We start from the raw sequence: 21,448 nt of genomic DNA, 5'->3' as shown, positions 1-21,448 counted from the left end.
AGGCTGTATCATACAAGATGGGATTAGAAACACCGCTCAGCAGGCTGTATCGTACAAGATGGGATTAGAAACACCGCTCAGCAGGCTGTATCATACAAGATGGGATTAGAAACACTGCTCAGCATGCTGTATCGTACAAGATGGGATAAATAGATAAAGATGTGTTTGGATGTGCTTGCTGTTCATCACACTCTGGAGATGGTGAGGGAAGAGCCTGTAGATGATCAGTGACGGGATTTCGACGCTGTGTGCAGAAAGATGGACACAGGAGTTGTAGTGGGTGTAGCTGCTGTAGACAGAGCAGTGTGGGTGGCGTGGCCAGCCTGTGACTCATGACTGTGCAGTGCAGCCAGGCTTGTGTATTAATAAAGTTATGTATTCAACAAGACAAGAAGGGGAGAAAGTCAACAGATCTACCAGGATAGTCTGTTGCATTCCAGGGGGGAAGGAAATCTCAGACATGAAAAACATGTATCAGGGCGTATGTATGCATTGTGGATCCACAGGATTTACTTTATGCTGTTAAAAACAAAGCAGGGCGCACCATAGGGTAATACCGTTGGTAGACAGATAAAATAAATGGTTCCAGTACAGGGCTCACCTTTTGTGGTTGTGCTATTTGTAGGCACAACTCTAGTAAAAGCTTGTCAATGACTGCGATGGAGTCTCGGATCACTGGTGGATCTGCAGCCGCGGAGGGGTGACTTCTTGTCGGAGATCCCTGAAGTCTCCAAGAAGTGGTAGGATACAGATATAAATAGATAAAATATCCCAGGGCGCAAGAATCCAGTCCAGATAGTAATAGTAAATAGACACGTATTTATTGCAGAAGTACAACGCGTTTCGGGGAGTAGTTCCCCTTCATCAGGTACAAGATATGCAGTGTTATGTACCTGATGAAGGGGAACTACTCCCCGAAACGCGTTGTACTTCTGCAATAAATACGTTTCTATTTACTATTACTATCTGGACTGGATTCTTGCGCCCTGGGATATTTTATCTATTTATGTCTGTATGTATGCATTGTTAGGGGTGTTAGAAGCACAGAAAAATAATTTTGATTTTGGGACCGGACAACCTCTTTAAGAGAGCCCCACGAAGATTCAGCTTATCACTAATAGGTAATAAAACCATTTGAAAATGGTTTAAACATTTGTTAAACATGTGTAAGGTTCAAACAAAAAAAGTAATTGAAAGGTAATTGTTAAATTCTGATAAATGATTACATTACACGTCCATTATTACAGCACTATGCTGTGTTACTCGCACTTCAACACATTCACTGAACAGAGAGCAGAGGAAAGTTTGCATTGTGGGATCTTCTCACTATTATATGTGCTATTTTCTTTCGGCAGTCTAATGTTGGTCCCTAATGACAGTGCTGATCACATCCCTTGCAGTTAACAGTGCATTTCATGTGAACTGGTTGCTCTCAGTGTCCTTAGTAACAGGAATAATGGTGCAGACATGATTCTGTCCTTGCAACATAGTAACAGTTTGTAAGACTGAAAAATAGACATCTGTCCATCCAGTTCACCCTGTTATCCTGCAAGTTGATCCAAAATAAGGGAGAAAAAAAAGCCCCTGTAAGGTAAAAGCCACTTTTCCACATTTTTGTGAAAACAATTCCTTCCCGACTCTAATCAGGCAATCAGAATAACTCCCTTGAACAACGACACATCTCTAGTAGCCATAGCCTGTAATATTATTACACTCCAGAAATACATCCAGGCCCCTCTTGAATTCCTTTATTGTACTCACCATCACCACCTCCTCAGGCAGAGAGCTCCATAGTCTCACTGCTCTTACCGTAAAGAATCCTCTTCTATGTTTGTGTACAAACCTTCTTTCCTTCAGACGTAGAGGATGTCTCCTCGTCACAGTCACCGTCCTGGGGATAAGTAGATGGTGGGAGAGAACTCTGTACTGACCCCTGATATATTTATCCATAGTAATTAGATCTCCCCTCAGTCGTCTTTTTTCTAAAGTGAATAACCCTAATTTTGATAATTATTATTTAGTTTATGCAGTTATTATGTAATTTTGAGGTAGTTTATGTAGTTACTGTAGTTCACCCAGTTATTACTTTAGTTGTCCTCCTCTGAACCCTCTCCAGCTCTGCTTTGTCTGGCTTGTTCACAGGAGCCCAGAACTGTACACAGTACTCCATGTGTGGTCTGACTAGTGATATGTAAAGTGGTAGGACTATGTTCTCATCACGGGCATCTATGCCCCTTTTGATGCAACCCATTATCTTATTGGACTTGGCAGCAGCTGCCTGACACTGGTTTCAACAGATTAGTTTGCAGTTCACAAAAATTCCAAAGTACTTTTCCATGTCAGTGTTACCTAGTGTTTTACCATTTAGTATGTATGGGTGACTTGCATTATTCCTTCCCATGTGCATAACCTTACATTTGTCAGTGTTAAACCTCATCTGCCACTTATCTGCCCAAGCCTCCACGCATCCAGATCCATCTGTAACAGTATACTGTCCTCTTCTGTGTTAATTACTTTACACAGATTAGCATAGTCTGCAAAAATGTATATTTTACTTTGCAACCCATCTAGAAGATTATTAATAAATATATTAAAGAGAATAGGGCCTAATACTGACCCCTGAGGTACCCTACTAGTGACAGTGACCCAGTCTGAGTGTGTACCGTTAATAACCACCCTCTGTTTTCTATCACTGAGCCAGTTACTTACCTACATACACACATTTTCCCCCAGGCATTCTTATTTTTGTCCTACTCTTTTATGTGACAGTGTCCAATGCTTTGGAGACATCAATTGATTCATCCTAGTCCAGTCTAGAACTTCCCTCCTCATAGAAACTTATTAGATTAGTTTGACCAGACCGATCTCTCATAAACCCATAGTGATAGAGCATTGTACACTTTTTTTTACTGAGGTACTCCAGGATAGCATCTCTTCAAACATTCAAACAGTTTGCCCACAACAGATTTTAGACTTACCAGTCTATAATTTCCAGGCTCGGGTTTCGACCCCTTTTTGAATATTGGCACCACACTTGCTAAGTGTCAATCCTGTGGAACACTCCCTGTCAGTATAGAGTCCTTAAATATCAGAGATAAGAATCTGTTTTCTACTTAACTCTTTTAGGATATGGGTTGTATGCCACCTGAACCCAGTGATTTGTCTATTTTAATCTTTTTAAGACGCTGCTGTACTTCTGCCTGGGTCAGACAGACCACATTTAATGGGGAGTTTACTTTGACACTCTGCATTTTATCTGACATTTCATTTTCCTCAGTGAATACAGTGGAGAATATTTAAAACATATGCTTTCTTCTCATTGCTCTGTATAACTCGTCACATTTTAAAGGGCCAACTCTTTTGAAACAGGTGGCCCCCCGGGGCGAACAGCTCTCTGTGTTTAGGAATGCAGAGTGGTGATGTTGCCTTAATACTTTCGTTCCCCCCAGGGTTAGGGTCCGTAGCCAAAAAGGTTGAACACTCATGCGTCCATATATTGACAGTGAGCTGCTAGATATTTATTTATATTAAAATGTATTAGTGCTATTTTATATTAAAAAAACAACAAACAAAAAAACTTGGCATTTAAAAAAACAACAACATGTGACCAGATAGTCCAATCATGACTGGGAATCTTTTTCTCATTCTTACATCACTTTAAATCAACCGATCATATTGGGAAAACTTCTTCTTCCATCTCTGGGATTTCCCTTTCTTTCTTATTCCAATCTCAGTTGGGAATTGCAGTTAGAGGGTTTTAAGGCAGTAAATCCATTGCACATCTTTTAAAAAAATTTTATTTATACATCAGATCCAATCACTGTCCCCAGTGCTGATCCGGTAAAAACTTTTAGCTCATATTTATTGAAGAGGACCTGCTTCAGTGTGATCCTGCATCGCTAATAATTAGAGATGATCAAAGTTATCAAAAATTCGATTTGGCTGCTTCGTCGAAATTCGATTTGTTACGAATTACTTTGTCATGAATTGCATTCCATTGGAGCAATGACAGGGAACGGTGTAACACTGATAATGGCATCTGACATTGAAGCCTTTCAGCACCAGGAAATTCGGATTTGTATGCGTGTGTCTTTGAAATTATCTTTCACTAGATTTTTTGTTCAACTGCAGTACAGCCATCAACCAACTTTGACCTAACGTGTATGAGTGTTATACTAAACAGACATACACTGAGAAAACATTGTAATGTATTCAAGTCAGGCTAGATGCCTTTGGAAAGGTAATGTGTATCACCAGTTTAACTTACTGTAATACATTGATCCTTCTGAAATCTGTGATGTCCTTTTAGATTCTACATTTCATCCTTTTAAACTGTTTTTATGTCTCATTTCTAAGTCCCCCCAAAAATCCAAAAAGGGCCTAAAGTGATAAGAGCAAATGTTCATCAAAGCTTTGAAATCACCTGCGTTAGCAATGGCATACCTCTACCGAAAACAACCTGGTTTAAAGATGGAAGAATCCTGGAAATGAATGAAACACTAAAGGATACCACATTCAGAGTGGATAGCGCAGAACTCCCTGATGCAGGACTGTATACATGCATTGCTAGTAACCTTATTGGCCAAGACTATGCAAATGTGACTGTAGAGATTCGAGGTAAGCAAATAATGATGGTTTTTTGTATTAGAAGGTACTATGTTAATCACTATCTGTTGGTATTTTTCTGCACTTATTGTTCCATTATTCCTGTGTAGCACCTCCTACTTTCTCCAACCTGGAACCTCCTTATGATGAAACAAACCAGGAAAGGATTTCAAACCAGTGGGTTGCATTTCCCTGTCCAGCAATAGGTAAATATCTTGAATCTTTTTCTTGTTAAATTATTGTTACACTAGTTTGCATGATTTCTGCCATGCAAATCCCTTAGTGCCAAAAATATGACTCTTTCTGTAAAGTATGACTTCCTTACAAGTTTAAAACTGAGTCACAATCCCCAAGACTAGTTCTAACTTTCTTGCACAAATAATAATAATAAATTTATATATATATATATATATATATATATATATATATCAAGAAACGTGATGGCGGCACTGGATATAGCTGCTTACCCCGTAGTAATAGTGAAGAAAGCCGGACAGCACTCCAGGTAAAAAGCAAATGGTGTTTGAGAAAGGCCCTTTGTATGAGCTGAAACTTTGCCTTCCACATGGGTGAATAAACACCATTTGCTTTTTACCTGGAGTGCTGTCTGGCTTTCTTCACTATATATATATATATATATATATATATATATATCTATTAGACAACTACTAGACAACCATTACAGGTGTTTTACCAAAGACATGGGCATGTTGAGTCTGAGGCCTTGTATGCTGAGTCTAGTTTAAACTTATAACAATGGCCTAGGGTACTATCTCTCCTTGGGGATAGAGGGCCTTAATCAGCGTGAGGAGACTTATAGGCAATACATGCTCCTCTGGAATTCTGTGAAGAAAGGGATGCAAATGAGCTCTTAACAAGCTCTGCCTCTAATGCCACCAGATGTAAGACAGCTATCCTATAAGTCAATGTTCAGCTTGTTAAATAAGACTTGACATATGACTTGGATATTAAATAAGTCATGTCTCAAGGCCTGTTTAACAAGCTGAACATTGATTTATAGCTGCCTTACATCTGGTGGCATTAGAGGAAGCCTTAAGTGATAAGCCTAGTGATCCCACGGAAGTCCTGCACCCCAAGAAAGATCAGAAGGGGAGAGACTCTATTCGTCTGGTAGCTACATACGATGGGGGTACTGATGAGGTGAGGAAGATAATCTCCAGACATTGGGGTATCCTAAAAGTTGATCCTGATATTAGTGATGTGATAGCGGAGGCACCACAAGTCACTTACAGAAGAGGACGTCATTTACGTGACCAAATTGTTCACAGCCACTACAGTGAGACAGCCAGAAATTATGAGGGATGGCTAAATCTCGTCCGTGGGTGTTACCGCTGTAGTGGCTGTGTAGCCTGCCCACACATTATCCAAGGTTGCACCTTCACTAGTAATGTTACACATAAAAAATATACTGTACCATCAGAAGTTTCATTAATTGTCGATCGAGAAGAGTGATTTACAGAGGGGGTTGCTGCTGTGGAATCGAATATGTGGGTAAAACAACCCGAGAACTTCGAAGAAGAGTGGGCGAACACCTGGGGGATATGCGTCATAAAAGAGATACTCCTCTGGCCAAATATGTTGAATTTGTACACGGAGGTGACTTTTCTAAGGTATTGTTCATGAGGATTTAATCTATCCCCACCTTCAAAGAGGTGGCGATTGGCAGAGGAGGGTACTGCAGAGGGAGACCTGGTGGATTTTTTAGCTTAAAACTATGCAACCTATGGGGTTAAATGATCAACTTCTCTTTGGTTGTTTTATTTGACTTCACCAGGTGCTCCCCCTGTGGTGCCATCCAACATTGGTGTTTCACCTCACTGGAATCCCTTTGATTCACTTTGCTATAAGGACTGTTTGGTCCCATTATATTGCGTATTCCTGCCATATTAAGCCTTTATTCAGACCTGGCAGTAGTTACTGTATACTGCCTTGGTCTATTTGTGTTGGGATCGGCGCTGGAATTTATTTAGCGCCACTTTGGAGAAACTGACAAGGATGACTGTGACTTAACTGACATCCTCTCCCTTGTTTATCCGCCCCTTGCAGCATCACTGAAGGGGAGTGCCTGGTATATTACAGACACTTCCTATATTGATCCTGTCATTGCTGCTCTGGCCCCCCGTTTGATCACGTGATGGCCCATGTGACTGTAAGGTCACGGCTTTCTAATCACGTGACGGGTCATGTGCCGGATGGGATGCGGCTTATGTGCAATTTGTTTGCATTTAAAAGGCTCATTTGCACACTAGCATATGCACCGCTGCCACATGCCCGGATGGATAACTATCAGCTTCAAAGAAACTTGAGGGCTGTGCTATGAGGATGAAACACTCCATTAGTCTGATCAGATGGAGCCACTGCTGCTAAGCTGTTTTGGCTGCTGCACTTTATTTCTTGACTATTTTGCTTTGTGCACTTTATATGTTGAATACTTTGTATTGCTGTACTTTATCTATTCATGTCCCCTGATAAATTGGCCCAAGGTTAATGAAACGCATCGGGCAGTGTGTTTTGGGGATTTAGCTGTATTTTGCTTGCCATTGTGGGATCACTTATAGTATATCCCTTAGTGTGCCAACATAGTTCCCTCGCTTGCTCCCTTCTCTGACGAAACTGGGCAGTCACATGGCGCAGCATAGGGACACCTAGGGACAACTTTGGGGTGTTAACATATAGGGAGGGATCGATGGGAGAAAGAGACCCAGTCTGCCTTCCCCTCCCACTCCTTTGCTCCTGTTTAGGTTTGTTGGCACCACATATAGACATTTTGCACTTTTTCACCATTGAGTGAGTTGTAATAAGTGTCCTGTACTGTGGCGAGCAACCTTTTCGCCTCCTTTTGGGTAGTTACCCACCAGTTCTGTTAATTTTTTGCATTTCTAATTGGGTACCCATTTCTTTTTGGTTATCATTAGTGACTATTACACTCCCGTGGTTAATTCAATATGCAGAATGCTTTAGAACAACAGGCATTCTGCAGAGCTGGGCCTATAGCACATTTACAAATACAAAATGGTGGCATTTCTGTTAGCATTGTTTTTATAAACCATGTATTCTTCAATGTCAGTTCTTTCAGAGAGACTAGCAACTAAAGGACTCTTCTCATCCAGCAATGTTTTCTAATTAGGGTTTTTAAAAGGTTGCATGTGTAAGAATATGATTTGTAATTCAAATAGTTCTGTACTGAGTGCCTTCAAATTAGAGATTAATTCCCAACTTCAAGGAGTACTACAAGTATATTCCATATAAACCGATAGCCTATTTTAAAATAATATTATTTTACATGTTATGAGCACATTGAGCTATTTATGGTCAGTAACGGTATGTCCAGGTTACAATATTCATGACGAACCTCTGATATATATTTTTTTTTACATTCTCTATATTGCCTTAATAAGGGACTCCAAAACCAGTAATCAAATGGTTACACAATAACAAAGAATTAACAGGAGCAGAACCTGGTGTTAATATTACAAAGGATGGGACGCTGCTCATTATCAATTCATTGACGCCATATGACAATGGAGAGTACAAGTGTGTGGCGGCAAATGAAGTGGGCCTGACCGAAAAGAAGTACAACCTTAAAGTCCATGGTAATTTTTTCATTTTCAATGCTTTCCATAAGTGCTGTTTGCATTATATATGGTATTGTAGTTACTTAGATGCAGTTACCTGGATTCTAAAATATGAATGTAGTTTGCACTGGCATCTTCTGCACAGCTTTCTCTATCCAGTTTCTGACCTCCTCATCACTGGTATATTACATTGAAATACTTCTGCACAGGGCCTAATAAGTCTATTAAGATGGCAGAGCTGGGGCTATTGTTGGGTTTACGACCGCCATAACAACCCATTGGCACTCCTGGCCATTGCAGCAAAGTGTCAGCTGTGGGTTACTGCTGATGGAGCAGACTCAGCTCCTGAGCCTGTGCCATCATCCTGCAGTACATGTACAGCGGATGTCTGGAAGGGGTTAAACAGGACCCGTCAGCTCTTTTGATGTCTATTTTAGTAATTGTGTTCCTCATAATATAGTTATGCTGGATAATCTTTTCTGAAGACTATGCATTGTGCTGTTCTTCTGGACTTTTAAGAATAAATGAAGGACTTGCTGTTACCATTTCCTTTATCAGTAGGACATATTCCTATGTATAAATAGAGATTTACCAACTCACCTCCTCATATTAAATCCTGTGCACGGTTTGGGGCCAAGTAAGTCTATTCGTAGAAATCCAAGAAAGTAAATCTAGCACTTCAAATGCACTTTATTTCTTTACATATTAGTAACTTGCAGATACAGTCCCTCCACAAAGACAGCAGTTAACAGTTGACGCGTTTCAGACAATTATGTTCTTAATCGTAACTTTGAAGATTTGAAGTGCTGGATTTACTTTCTTATATTCCTACATAGTCTGACACTATCCAGACAGTGCTGACAGTATCACACTCTGCAGGGACACATCCTAGAGGAAATTGTTTGTAGGCTTCTAGGAGGGATAACAGAGGAATGGCACAGTGCAGAGTCCTAAGGAAAGGTGCCCCAGGTGCTGCTATGTTTAGTCATTTCCAGGTATGAGAAAGCAGACATCTTTATCAGTAGTAACCCCCCCCTCCCCAAGGTGTGCTGCACGTTAAATAGAAATAAGGGCTTCCCAAGTTTTATTTAGAAATTCAACTACTTCAAAATTATTTTTAAAAAAATATTTTTTTTCCCTTTAGTTGTGGGGTTTTATATAACACATCCCACTAATACTTGAAAAGTAATCATTATTTAACATCTGTACAGCAAAAGCATCAACTAAAATCTAATGAACAATTCTTCAATGAGATAATCGCCTTAATGTCCACTCCAAATCTCATCATATATTTTTCAGTGTTAAAGGGGTTGTGATAAATGGCATTTATCATGTAGAGAAAGTTAATACAAACACTTACTAATGTATTGTGATTGTCCATATTGCTTCCTTTGCTGGCTGGATTCATTTTTCCATCACATTATACAGGGTGGGCCATTTATATGGATACACCTTAATAAAATGGGAATGGTTGGTGATATTAACTTCCTGTTTGTGGCACATTAGTATATGTGAGGAGGGAAACTTTTCAAGATGGGTGGTGACCATGGCGGCCATTTTGAAGTCGGCCATTTTGAATCCAACTTTTGTTTTTTTAATAGGAAGAGGGTCATGTGACACATCAAGCGTATTGGGATTTCACAAGAAAAACAATGGTGTGCTTAGTTTTAACGTAACTTTATTCTTTCATGTGTTATTTACAAGTTTCTGACCACTTATAAAATGTGTTCAATGTGCTACCCATTGTGTTGGATTGTCAATGCAACCCACTTCTCCCACTCTTCACACACTGATAGCATCACCGCAGGAGAAATGCTAGCACAGGCTTCCAGTACCCATAGTTTCAGGTGCTGCACATCTCATATCTTCACAGCATAGACAATTGCCTTCAGATGACCCCAAAGATAAAATTCTAAGGGGGTCAGATTGGGAGACCTTGGGGGCCATTCAACTGGCCCATGATGACCAATCCACTTTCCAGGAAACTGTTCATCTAGGAATGCTCGGACCTGACACCCATAATGTGGTGGTGCACCATCTTGCTGGAAAAACTCAGGGAACATGCCAGCTTCAGTGCATAAAGAGGGAAACACATCCTCAGTGTGTGAAGAGTGGGAGAAGAGGGTTGCATTGACAATCCAACACAATGGGCAGCTCATTGAACCCATTTAATAAGTGGTCAGAAACTTGTAAATAACTCATGAAAGAATACAGTTAAAATCAAGCACACCATTGTTTTTCTTGTGAAATTCCCAATAAGTTTGATATGTCACATGACCATCTTCCTATTGAAAAAACAAAAGTTGGATTCAAAATGGCCAACTTCAAAATGGCCGCCATGGTCACCACCCATCTTGAAAAGTTTCCCCCCTCACATATACTAATGTGCCACAAACAGGAAGTTAATATCACCAACCATTCCTATTTTATTAAGGTGTATCCATATAAATGGCCCACCCTGTACACTGTGGTATCCAGGGATTATTACCACCCCACAATCCAGCAGCGGTATTCGTGCTTGCACACTATAGGAAAAAGCGCCGTCCTCTCTCGTGGCCAGGACTGTGGGAGTGCCCATAGGCTGGTGCCACTGCTGATGGACTGCAGGGTGGTTGCAATCATAGAAACGAGCAGTGTATAATGTGATGGAAAAATGAATCCAGCCAGCAAAGGAGGCAATATGGATAATAACAATACATTAGTAAGTGCCTTATATTAACTTTCTCTACATGATAAATGCTTATTGCTGAAGTGAGACAGCCCTTAGAGTCACATATCAGTCCTACCACTGTACAGTGATCTAGTCAGTCTGGGCCTGGTCATTGCTTTCTGAAGGTCATAACTTTGGAGATAATCCAAGGTTAAAGTTTCTCTTCCAGGATCCTGTTCCAAAAGCCTAAATTATAGTTTGCGGTGAGCACATAATTCAGTTTAATGAGCTTTATAAATGAGCCTTCCTATAACAATAACAACTGAACATGTTGGTAGGAAGTTTACTATAGGGCCCCTGTAAATGATGGATGATGTGCCAGAGCTCACCTTCCCACTGGCATTGTGTTCTAACATTAGAGCATTCCATATTGCAGTATTCACTTTCATCTGTCCCTTATTTACTTCCCAAGTCCTCATTAAATAACTCATGGCCGCCAAGTTTATAATTGAATGCAGATGCTGAAGAAGCAGTGAATCATTCACACATGGAAGCAATAGTTTACGGAACACAACAATTAGATACCGGGGTAAACATGTGCTTCCTTCTGCTAATTTCCACATATTTTGTTCTTTATTTGTAGGCATAATCTCCTTTTCTGTCTTTAATTATCTAAACTTTTATTTACAGATCCCCCAGCTATAAAAGAAAAGGAAAAACTGACAAATATCTCTGTTTTGTTAAACCATGATGTAAACTTGTATTGTGATGCCACAGGAAGCCCACCACCTCTCATCACATGGTATAATGGCACCACTCAGGTATATCAGTGATGACAACACATTGAATAGCAGAATCTAAACTGGTATCTTCCTATGAAGCATCATGTGTTCAAAATATGGAACCCCTTCACATCTTATCAACAAGTGCATAATAATGGCGTAGGCATAGGAATCTAATAACAGAGTTTCTTAACTGGCCTGCTAGGGCTTTGTAAACTAAAACTGTCTAGGAATTACATTAACTCATTACCTTAAGTTTCATTACTTCATCGTACAATGTTCTGCTGTGTCTCTTCAAGTATTGTTCAACCCCCAAAGCTCTTTAAAGAAAAAAGAAGGCCACTCACCTATTCACCCTTGCTATGTTCCAGCGCTAATGGTCCCTTCCCTACGGTTCCCAATCCCCTGTGGACCACAAGTGCGGTCATGTGCACCACTGCGGCCCTTCACCAGCCTCAGCAGTGATGTGTCCCTGACCAGCACATGACCGCTGAGACTCTGCAGTCATGTGCTATTCAGGGACAGTCCACAACTGAGCCCGGTAAATGGGACCGGAGCCAGCAGGGAAGGGACCTTTCATGCTGAGATGGAGCACTGGTGAACAGGGGATTGGCTTTTACCTTGGAGGTTAGACAACCCATTTGATTTCAGTGAAGGAAAAGCTTAAAGGGATTGTCTGTGATGTCAGATTAGAGTCATGGAAATAATTGGTCACTCCCACCACCCCAGCAAGTAGATGATTTTGTATGGGGTAGTCATAGCCGGCCAGATGTTTTCCCAATCATGTGGGGAAAGTTATCATGAAGGAAAATTTTGAAGTCCGTTTTTCTTGCGTACAAGTTGATGTCATTTACACCAAATTTATAAACTTTGCCCATGATTTGATAAATTTGGCAAGTCTTTAAACATAATATTTTTGACTAGAGGTGTTACTTTTTACACCAACCCTCTACTGAAGTGAAACTGCGAGATTTATCACTACCTTTCAAAAACTTGCAGATGATAAATCTTGTGTAAACATAAATAACATGGCTATCCATGTACACTTTCCCACCCACTTTTCAAAAGTGGTGAATTCTGACACAACAAATTGATAAGTCCCCCTGTGCGTATATATCAGGGCCCTCCTGCCCATAGACATTGGGGGACATTTATCAAGCTATTTGCACCACTATTGTGGCGCAAAAAAGGTTGCAATTTATGTTGCACAACATTTTTGCTGCATAACTTGCGATTCCTCCTTCTCACCACTTTTCGGCAGTGGTGAGAAAAAGGGCCATGGTGAGGGTGCGAAAGGGGCGTGGGCAGCAGGGCCTGCGCATTCATCTTTATTTACGCCAGTTTTCTGGCGTGAATGAGGATAGAGGTCTACCGCAACTAGGGGGCTGCCATTGATTTTAGTCTGTTGCATGGCTGGAGGGTGTGCTGGGGGAATAAAACCTGTGATGAAAATGTCAGTCTTGATAAATGATTTGCCGTGTATAGTAAAGAAGAACCTGAATGGCCTTGACAGGTCCTTGACTACTCAAAATACATATGGGATGAATTGTAGGCTGCTATAAGTGAAGTCCAGTTCTCTGACCACCCAGCGTTGCTACATGTTGTAAACTCTTCCTATCACTATCTGTTTATAAATTAACATCATTGTTCTCTTTCAGGTGGTGGAGAGTAATAACGTTCTTGTACTAGACAAAGGAAAAATAATGAAGATTTTGAAGGCTACTTACTCAGGATACTTTACATGTACAGCTACTAACATTGCGGGGAGCTCTGAGAAGCAGTTCTTTGTAAATGTTCTTGGTACGTTTATGTTATATAGTTATATTAGTAGTGTAGTATTCTATCCTTCCACAGGTTGTCAGTTCATACTCAAATCTATAAATATATCAGCTGCAGCACTCATCCAATTTGGGGCTTTTGTAGAGTGCTCATCCTGTTCTGGGCCTAATCCACCAGACAGGACCAGAACAGTAATAAAAAAAATGATTAATTGCAATTCGTTTTTCTACTGTCTCAAATCTATGTTTTTGGATCCAAAGCAATTTGTAGCTTTAAAACATTCCCTAGGGTTATTAAAAGCCTGGTCCAACATCTTGTACCAAATTCTAACTATCTTTTGAGTAATTTTTATATGTAATAACTAATGTGATTTTGGTGTGTTTGAAGGCCATGGACACCTATGGGGCATTGTTATGATTGCATTTTACTTATTTGGGACTAGAAAATATTTTTTTATTGTTTTTTCTTAAAAGCTTTTAGCAGTTTTTGTGACATATGTCTATTTGCAGACTATCCCCCCCTGACTTCCAGCAGATGACGGTTTATGTGAAGCCTTATCTCCTATCTTCTGACCTCCTAAATGCTCATTATAGCTAAACACTTATCAAACTGATAAGAAAAAATGCTGACGATTTAACCACTTCACATCCGCCCATAGGATATAAATGTCTTACGGGTGGATGTTTATCTCTGAATGGACGTTCTGGAACGTCCATTTAGAGATGGCAGCTGCACGCTAATTGTGCAGCTGCAGAGCGGAAGGTCTACTGTCAGTGACAGAAGGGCAACCCAGAGAGAAGGCAGGGACAGTTCCAAGGTGTCCCTGTCTTCTAGATCACTGCATACACAGCGATCAACGAGCTATGCGCTTCCTGTCCCAGCTCGGTGGTCATGTGACTGCCGGGGCCGGGAGAGTGCAGGAGCTGTCAGGTCTTCCAAAGACCTCAATAAGCCCTGCACTGAGGCTGTACATCGCTGTATATTATGCTGTACAGCCTCTCTGGGGGAGGGGGGTGTATTTTCCCTGTAACTGGGGCTACTATGTCAGTCTGTTACAGGAGAAATCAATAGTGGAAGAAAAAAAAGAAAAAGGTGAAGTTAAATGTTCCCCAGAGGTCTAGTATGCAAAGTGTAAAATTTTTTTTTTTAAATAGTTAAAAAAATAAAAATAAAGGTTTCACATGTAACAAATAAAATAAAAAAACATCAATTAAGTAAAAAAATTGTTAAGAAAATAAAAAAATAAAATAGACATATTTGGTATTGCCGCATCCGTAACGACCAGCTCTATAAATATATCACATGATCCACCCCATTGGATAAACACCATAAAAAAAATAAACTGTGTCAAAAAAAACTATTTTTGTAACCTTACATCACAAAAAGTGCCACTCCAAGTGCTATTATTGTGTTAAAGTGAAATAAAAAAAAGTATACATATTAGGTTTCTCCACATTCATAACAACCAGCTCTATAGAAATGTCACATGACCTATCACAAAAATTGCAACATCAAGCGATCAAATAGGCATATGCCCCCCAAAATAGTACCAATCAAACCGTCACCTCATCCCACAAAAAATGAGACCCTAACTAAGACAATGGAGACACTAATATATGTATATTTTTTTTTTGCTTCAAAACTGCTATTATTGTGTTAAAGTGAAATAAATAAAAACCAGTTCAGCAAAATCTGCCTTCCAATAACCATTAGGCGCTCCTTTTCTTCTGCATTCTGCCGTGTGCCCTTACATCAGTTTACGACCACATGTGGGGTGTTTCTGTAAACAGTAGAATTAGGTTAATAAATATTGAGTTTTGTTTGGCTGTTAACCCTCGATGTGTTAAAGGGGTTCTGCACTTTGTTTTAACTCATCTATCCTCTGGATAGATCATCAGCTTCTGATCAGCGGGGGTCCGACATCCCGGACCCCGCCGATCAGCTGTTTACCGCTGGCCCAGTGACATCACGACTAGTATCAACTAGTGTGGGTGGGGCTAAGCTGTGTTCACTTGAATGGAGCTTAGCCGTGCCCACGCTAGTTGATACTAGTCGTGACATCAGTGGGCCGGCGGTAAACAGTGAGAAGGCCGCAGCATGACTGGAGCGTGGCTGCCTTCTCAAACAGCTGATCAGCGGGGGTCCCGGGTGTCAGTTAAAACAAAGTGCAGAAGCCCTTTTAAAGAAAAAAATGGATTCAAATGGAAAATCTGCCAAAAAAGTGAAATTTAGAAATGTCATCTCCATTTACCTTTAATTCTTGTGGAACACCTAAAGGGTTTTGAGTAAATTGATGGGTGTAGTTTCTACAATGGGGTCATTTATGGGGGGTTTCCACTATGTAATCCCCACAAAGTGACTTCAGACCTGAACTGGTCCTTAAAAAGTGGGTTTTGGAAATGTTATTAAAACTTTTAAGAATTGCTTCTGACATTCTAAGCCTTCTATGGCTACTTTCACACTAGCGTTCGATCGGATCCGTTCTGAACGGATCCGATCATAATAATGCAGACGGAGGCTCCGTTCAGAACGGATCCGTCTGCATTATTTTAGCATATAAAAGCTAAGTGTGAAAATAGCCTCGTACGGATCCGTCCAGACTTTCAATGTAAAGTCAATGGGGGACGGATCCGCCTGAAGATTGAGCCATATTGTGGCATCTTCAAACGGATCCGTCCCCATTGACTTACATTGTAAGTGTGGACGGATCCGCACGCCTCCGCACGGCCAGGCGGACACCCGAACGCTGCAAGCAGCGTTCAGCTGTCCGCCTGTCCGTGCGGAGGCGAGCGGAGCGGAGGCTGAACGCCGCCAGACTGATGCAGTCTGAGCGGATCCGCTCCATTCAGACTACATCAGGGCTGGATGGCTGCGTTCGGGTCCGCTCGTGAGCCCCTTCAAACGGAGCTCACGAGCGGACCGACGAACGCTAGTGTGAAAGTAGCCTAACATCCTAAAAAACTAAAATGACATGTTTAGTAATAAATATTTTATGAGGTATCAGTTTCTGTTTTAAAAGCAGAGAAATAGACATTTTGAAAATTGCAAATTTTTAAAAATGTTAGGTACATTTTTAATTATTTTATAAATAAAATATATCGACTCAAATTTACCACTGTCATGAAGTACAATGTGTCACGAAAAAACATTCTCAGAATGGCTTGGATAAGTAAAAGCATTCCAAAGTTTTTACCAGATAAAGTGACATGTCAGATTTGCAAAATTAGGCTCTGTCAGGAAGGGGGTAAATGGCCCGGATGTGAAATGGTTAGAGACCAATTGAAAAAATGATTTTTAGCCCAAACTGAATAAAATGCAATCGTAAAAGAATTTCCCCTGTAAAGGGGGAATAGTAATCACCAATATTATGAGAATATCGATAATTAATATCCATAAGAAGGAGGAGCCGTCTATTGATGACTCCACCTATTTATACCTTTATATAACAATAACACAGTACCTTCGCTATGCTTTACACTGATCGCTACACTAGCTGCATGTGCCTTACTCACTACAGCTAACAATTACACACTACACAAAAGGGTACAAATATAACGGTATTTATTACTTACACTACGCACGCAATATACTAACGATACAGCACTAAATATACAATCCTAAACTACACTACACGTTCCCAATTCCACCCATAAACTAACTAGACATTTCACACATACAAGTAATATTAACAGCCCACCCACCTGGTTCTATACTATCACTATGGGGTACGACGAGGGTAAACGTTGGCCTTACAGGGGTGTAAGCAGACCACAAACTGTAGGGGTGAGGTCACAACAGGGTTAATCAGGGATACCACAATATAAGGGTCAATCGGGGGTGGTAAGTACAGTAGCAGTATCCGGGCAGGGACTAGGGTAGTAAATGGGCACAGGGGGCGAGGGTATACAACAGGGGAAGGTAAGATATAGGGTAAGATGGATAGGAGGGTGATATGGGTATAGGGTATATTATAGGGTAGATAGGAGGGTGTAGATAGGAGGGTATATAGGGTCATTGGTAGTATAGGGTAGATAGGAGGGTGTATAGGATCGTTGGTGGTATAGGGCAGATAGGAGGGTGTATAGGATCGTTGGTGGTATAGAGGGGGTGATACTTATGGTCTCTTTGCTCGTTGCCTAGGGGATGCTCGTCGTCCTGGGGATGATCCTTCAGGAAGGGTGGGCGGCCGGCTCTCTTCTGCTTAGTGTCGGGCCCGCCGGACTTATATGTCCAGCCGCCCGCACTCCGTGCCGCCCACACAGCGGCGCGCGAGCGAGCACCACTGAAAAGGACACGTGGGCCGGCGCGGTGAGATGACGTCACCGCGCCTGCCCGTGCATCCCTGCACGCGCGCCGCAGGGCCGCGTGCACTTGCTGACAGGCGGGAGATCCTTTGATCTCCCGTCTGTAGCTCTCGGCATTCCGGACATCGCAATTGGTAATTGCGATGCCGGAATGCACATAATAGAGGGAGCGGAGGTGTCTCCTCTCTCTCTATTATGCTTAATTATCTCCAGCCGGGCTGCAGATAATTAGAACAAAAGGATTCAAATTCATTAGAATTTGAATCCTTTGAGGTCACCAGAATGACCGGACCTTATCCGGTCATCCTGGCGCCTTCACTCAGAATACATCAATGTGAATGCTTGGGGCACATTCACATTGATGCATCTGGGTCCATGTAGGGGGGGTTTATATGATAAGGGGCTATGTGTGATAAGGGGGCATTCTATGGGACATCATATGATAATGGGGCACATTAATTCAGGGGGCATATATATTAAGGGGGCATATATATATATTAAGGGGCAGATTATATATATATATATATATATATATATATATATTGTGGGGATTCGCTTTGGTAGGCAGGGTAAGCGGACGCAGTACAGAGGCAAAAACAAGGTTCAAATCCAAGTTCAGTGTTTATTCACACATAGCAAGAAAACAAGCCAAAAGAAAGTGTTCAGTTTTGGTGCCTGTTCACACCACACAAAGTTCACAGTGCAAAAAAGACGTCACCTGGTCAGCAGATGATTTTCACCCAGAGTCCGCAGCAGTCTTTAGTGGCCTGTTTCCCCAGCCTATGGCTCACACAAACAGATGACTCAGTGTCTCCAAACCACAGACTCCTCAGCTCCTCTGTCATGGAGGATAATCCACCACCTGAACATGCTGGCTGGGTTTTTATATATTCCAGCCAAAACCCGGCCTGGAACCGTGGGGAACAGCCACCCACCCTGCTCTTTGGCTGCTCCCAATAAGAACCGGCCCGGATTGGCTTTACAGCCATTCTAACAGTTGAAGTGTCAGATTGCACTACAGACCTGACACTTCAGGAAAAAACCCGGTTCTTACCTCACCGAGGCCAGGAACCTCGGTGACACGTATCTTCCGTCAAAGACGGCTCCTTGTTCCTTCTTACAATATATATATGCATTCACGGGGCACATTATATGAATTCCCACAGGGGCATGGATGAGCCCCTGGGGAATATCAGAGGCGGATGGGCGCAGGTGCTGGGCACATCTGCGCACATCGCCCTCTGAGGGGAACATTATGCACCGCCAATACATATATATATATATATATATATATATATATACACATACGTGCCACCCTTCCTCAACAATCCCCCTGTTGTCGGAAATACGACAATATCTTGGGGGGAAGGGTGGAGGCATCTTTGCCCCGCTCAACCCCATCCTTGGTGATGGTCCAGGAAAACCGGAGTGCACCCTGTCTCTTAGGTACCTAGACATCATCTAACCCAACGACTTCCTCCGACCTGCCCTTCACCGTAACCAACTCCCCCATCCACAGGATACACCGTCGTCTTCTTTTCCCAGGAACTCTCTTCAGCCCCTCCTACTGTCATCTCTTTCTGGACTTCCGGAGTGGCTTGAACTTTGCAGTCTTTGACTGGTCTTTCTCTCACTCTTCCGGTGTCGGTCACTCCTGATAAGTTTAGAATGACCACACTCTCACCGTCTCTCTGCATTGCTGCCGATCTTCAGGTGTCGTCCACGCCCAAAGAATCTGGAGTGGGTCCACCCTTGCAGTCTCAGTCTCCATTCTGCGCCAACTCTCCTTAAGCATGTCTTGTTCCATCTTGATCGAAGGATGGGTGCGGTTTTCCCATGGACAGCTGAATCAGTCTTTACAAGGCAGGTCAGATATTTTTATTTTTTTCCTTCAATAGAGGTGATGTCACGGTACCTAAATTCTAACAACGGGAATACCTCCGTTACACTACACATCCAGGTTTTCCCTTATGATCCTTACCGTTCAGGGGTCAAAGTGGCAAATGGCAACCAGAGGGGGCCTGTCCCCATTGTGCCCTATTCTTATCCCCATTCACACCACCTATTTACACAATAACCCCCAACCCCCCTAAATCCAAGAGTTCAGTCCAATTGTCCTGTCCTTTGGGTGATTAGGCCTCAGGACTTCTTGTAGAGTCAAGTCCTGAGCCTTCGACGGTTGACTTCGTGAAGTGCCGTCTGGTTCTGGTTTAGTTGGTCCGTTAGTCTCTTGACTCTCCGATACATCCACCATAGTCCAAGGTACATGAGTCCAACCAGAACCAGAAGCACTATCACCGGGTGTATTATTAAATTGAAAAATGACGTTGTCTTAGGACTGTATCCGAAAAGACTCTCCCCCCACTAAACCTTTGAGTCCTTGTCCAATGCTGTGGCAACCGCGATAATCTTTGTTCGGTCATGGGTGAGTTGAATGGTGGCTTGCTTCTCCGTCTCCCGAAGACGTTGTATGATCTTTTCCTCTTGGCTAAAATCCATCAGGAGATGTCTAAGTTCTTTGCCAAAGCCAAGAGGAATCTTCTGAAGTCTTACAGGGACTTCGGGGCGGATGTCAAGTCTTTTCTCTGGGGTAATCGGGGTTCTTCCCTTCCTCAACAGCCCCAAAAGGTGTCCATAGCCTTTAACAGAGCTTGAATACACTTACAGTAAATATTGTCTTTGCATTCTGAAGATTGTTACCTATATATACTGTAAGTGGCCAAATTATCATTTTTGTTACGACCATTCTATAGCATGTCACTTGATGAGTTCTATTTATACTCTATTTATAATAATGTAAATTATCTTACTGATTTATTGTATTAGCAGGAGTACATTTACATTTTTGGACAATGGTCTACCCTGGGTACTTAGAACACTCCATTACATTATACATAGAATAACATAAACATTGATAGAAAATATTGAAGTTTTGAGGCAAAGGCTTCACAAAATGCTGCCATCTTCTGCAGATTCTACAGTGAATCAGTTGAATTTATTGATTTGACTGTTATTTGTTCTAATTCCAATTAGAAAATCCAAACTTACAAGAAACCATTCTTGCTAGCAAAAACTGGGAATTACAACAATATAATCAAATGATGTCAGTATGATTCAGTTACAGAAAAGTCACGCTAAGGCACATACCATTAGTAATCATGCTAATGCCATCCGCTTCTGTAGTTCAGACCGTATGATCCCTTTCTCACATGAAGCGTGATTCCCGCAATGGACACGCTCGTGTGAAAGAACTCTAACAGTAACCTCCACAGCAGCCTGCCCCCTTAACAGTGACCTCCCCAGCATCCCATCCCCTTAACATTGACCTCCATAGTGTCCCACACCCTTAACAGTTACCTCCACAGCACCCCATCTCTTAACACTGACCTCCACAATGCCCCGTCCTCTTAACAGTAACCTTAACAGCACCCTGCCCCCTTAACTGTGACCTGCACAGGACCACACCCCCTTAACAGTGACCTCTACAGCACCACACCCCCTTAACAGTGACCTCTACAGCACCACACCCCCTTAACAGTGACCGCCACAGCACCACTCCCCCTTAACTATGACCTCCACAGCACCACTCCCCCTTAATAGTAAGCTATAACAGTGAAGAAAAATGGCTGGGTTGTTATAGAAACCTGGTGTTTATGTCAAGACCAAAGGACCTGCGAGCTTCTGTCATGGAACCATGAACCAGACGTACAACAAGAGATAAGTGGAAAATAA

The 21,448-nt window shown here is 41.8% G+C and overlaps 1 protein-coding gene across 1 annotated transcript in view; it reads left to right on the top strand.

The window, feature by feature from the left end:
• Positions 1-21,448, top strand: part of HMCN1 (hemicentin 1) — a 655,003-nt gene that overhangs the window by 126,003 nt on the left and 507,552 nt on the right. The window contains 5 exon segments of the mRNA XM_044300627.1: positions 4,357-4,617; positions 4,716-4,811; positions 8,025-8,219; positions 11,542-11,672; positions 13,292-13,433. Coding sequence (XP_044156562.1) covers positions 4,357-4,617; positions 4,716-4,811; positions 8,025-8,219; positions 11,542-11,672; positions 13,292-13,433 — 825 coding nt within the window.

The sequence above is a fragment of the Bufo gargarizans genome, chromosome 7 (genome assembly GCF_014858855.1).
Source record: "Bufo gargarizans isolate SCDJY-AF-19 chromosome 7, ASM1485885v1, whole genome shotgun sequence".
Taxonomy (NCBI): domain Eukaryota; kingdom Metazoa; phylum Chordata; class Amphibia; order Anura; family Bufonidae; genus Bufo; species Bufo gargarizans.
The sequence above is the reverse complement of the archived record's forward strand: the minus strand, read 5'-3'. Positions and strand labels throughout refer to the sequence as shown.